The following is a 2842-nucleotide window of genomic DNA, read 5'->3' on the forward strand; positions in this document are numbered from 1 at the left end:
AAACGGACAATATCGTGCTACAGTGGAGTCGAGCCCGAAAAGTGGTCTGCCCCGGGCCAGGATGTGACATGATACACTCCACATCTACTTTTTAAATTACAATTTATCTTAAAACAGCCAACTTATTTCCCATACTACTCTTACACTTTTCATCTCACACCAAACTCTATGTTTGTTTAAAAAAATAAAAAAATAAAAAATTGCGTGGTTGTGCCACTAACTCATTTCTTTCTTCTTGGATCTTCAACTAAATATATAATATTTGAAATTAGTTCGATATAATCTCTTGGCTGCTTTGTATAAATGTATAAAATAGAGTTCCTGAGGAAATTACAGTCATTTCAAAGAAGATACGATTGCCTATTATTAATTCAGTTACAAACTCACATGTTGCAAAATACAGTTTTGCTTGTTTCTCAATTACCCTACCTTATAAGTTCATAGCATAATTATTTTCTCGACCAGTTCTAAAAAGAATCAAGAATATGGAAATCAAATGGAATTTTGTTCTCAAATGGTTTGATTAATAAGATTCTCATACGTGTTAAGTTCAGCCATGGAAAACCTATACAATGTTTGGAATTGTTCAATTATAATGGGAATATAAGAGAATTTTATCACAGTGAATTTTGGTGTGCATTGATATATACATATGTGAATATATTTAAAATCTCATGGATCCTAAATAGTCATTTTATATTTTACATTTTTACTTTTGTTATGAAAGCATTAGTTATATGAAGTTTGTATTATTTGGGCCTAACAAATGGGCTTTCATCCCTCTTTTAACAAGCCTACACAATGCGACCGACAACAATATCGTCCAGAAAGTTTCGAAACGACACCGCATCCCCGAAGCAACATAAATCCTCAAATTCCTCCCCTGCCCGTCTCTCTTTTTCGTTTCTAGGGTTTACGAAACCCTAAGCCGCAGTTGCAGAAACCGAAACTTCAAATCCAAGAAAAATGGGAGGCAAGTGCCCACACAGAAGCGTCAAGAAACGAAGATACTCTCACAAGACTCACCGCCGCGCCAAATTCGAAATCAAAGATATCCTTTTTTCTTCGCCGCAATTATTACTTTCTCGTTTTTTTTTACAATTTTTTGGAATTTTGTTTTGGTTCCTTGACTGAGAATTTGATCACGCGACGATATGGTGTACGATGGTCTGAAGAAGGCAGAAGACGGGGCGAAGCCATTGCCTCAGGACCAGGACCTTCCTGGGATGGGTCAGTACTATTGCCTACACTGCGAGTAAGCTTTTATCTTCTTTTAGTTTTTGATTTTTTGTGGAAAACTTTATCTGGGTCTGTTTGGTTGCTGAGAAAAAAAAAATGGAAAGTTACCCAGCTTTGAGATTCATTGGTGTTACTAGCTTGTGTTACTTGGGTTTGTTAATTTTGCTTAAGTTAGCAACTTCGTTTTGAAATTGCAGCCGATACTTTAACAACGCATCGGTGAGGGACGATCATTTCAAGACGAAGCGTCACAAGAAGCGCGTTAAGATAATGATGGGGGATGCACCTCACACTCAGCTGGACGCTGATTTAGCTGCTGGGATGGGTATGCCGGATAATGGTCCCAAGCTTATGTCATTTTGAGCTTTCTGTTTTTTGTTTTATATTATGTTCCTCGTAGCAGAAGATACATGAAACATGCCGCTGTTGTAAGAAGGATCTCTTTTTATCTATAATGATATAGATGTTACTTGGTGAAGTACATTCGCAATTATCGATTGATTTTCATTTTGGGTTTCTATGTGCCATGCTATTTGTTGATTTCTTGGATTCCAATAGATGGGAACAGCTTTCTTAAATACTGATAACTCTTGGGTGGAGTATTTTAGCATGTTTTGTGATGGTCTAGTCTCTGAAGTTTGTACTAGGCGATCTTTTCAGTTTTATGCATCGTTCATCGAATGCATGGCTGGGGAGTAGGAATGTTTTACCTGAAAATAACTGCTGAAGTACTTGTGTGGGTTGTACAATCCCATATAGTAATATTCTTTCTGGATTACAATGCTGTATTCACATTTTTTAGGAAATGATAAAAGTAGGTTGGTGCAGACCGAATATTGTAACTCCGTTTTAGTAGGAGAAGCACTACTAGATTACAGAGACCATCAAAGGAAACTAGAAGCTTTAAAGAGAGACTTTGAAAGAATCAGGATTTTAGGTTTTCTGATTGTTAGGACTGCAGTTTTGAGCACTGTGCCGATTCCTATGTCGATGAACATCCTATTGAGCATTAGGCTAGACTTTTTACTAGAAATTCTTCTACTAACAGAAAGAGAGGGGCGACTTGCGTGCTTGCTTGCTAGAGTAAGAGCTAGTTCCCACTTTCCTGTATTGATAAGGGTTTGATGGGGCTTCTGAAGAAGTTAAGTCAACCGGGGTGGTGTTTAGACAATGAAGATTAGATCAATATACTCTTTTATTTCCTGGAGTTGCAACACCAAAATCGCACTGCCACATGCTTCCCACATAACAACAGCTAAATACAATATAGACCCTTTTCCATTTTCAGGTAATGCGTTGGCATTCTATCAATGTTCTATCCTGATGTGGACTCACAGGTTTCTGTTGCCTTTGTAATTAGACAATAACCAGGTCTCTGTTGCCTTCTACTCTATTGACTCGTTTGGTGTTGAAAATTGTGGTGGAGTGGCTGACGCACTAGATTCAATGTACGTTAAGAAGAAATGGATACCAACTTCAAAATTTGTTTGTTGAAATTTGAAGATGGATTAGTCGTGAAGGAAACAAATCTGTCTCAATCCAACTATTTTTGTTAGATTGGAAAGGATAAGTTTTCTTCGTAAGTAATCAAAGCTTCTGCTTT

At 37.2% G+C, this 2842-nt stretch overlaps 1 protein-coding gene across 1 annotated transcript; it reads left to right on the plus strand.

Moving 5' to 3' along the window:
* Positions 1 to 821: 821 nt before the first annotated feature.
* On the plus strand, positions 822 to 1717 carry LOC137745218 (uncharacterized). The gene is made up of 3 exons (XM_068485135.1): positions 822 to 1051; positions 1147 to 1255; positions 1437 to 1717. The coding sequence occupies exons 1-3, from the start codon at positions 967 to 969 to the stop codon at positions 1600 to 1602; spliced, it is 360 nt and encodes a 119-aa protein (XP_068341236.1). The 5' UTR covers positions 822 to 966; the 3' UTR covers positions 1603 to 1717.
* The last annotated feature ends 1125 nt before the right edge of the window (positions 1718 to 2842 follow it).

Source organism: Pyrus communis, chromosome 9 (assembly GCF_963583255.1).
Source record: "Pyrus communis chromosome 9, drPyrComm1.1, whole genome shotgun sequence".
NCBI classification, from domain to species: Eukaryota; Viridiplantae; Streptophyta; class Magnoliopsida; order Rosales; family Rosaceae; genus Pyrus; species Pyrus communis.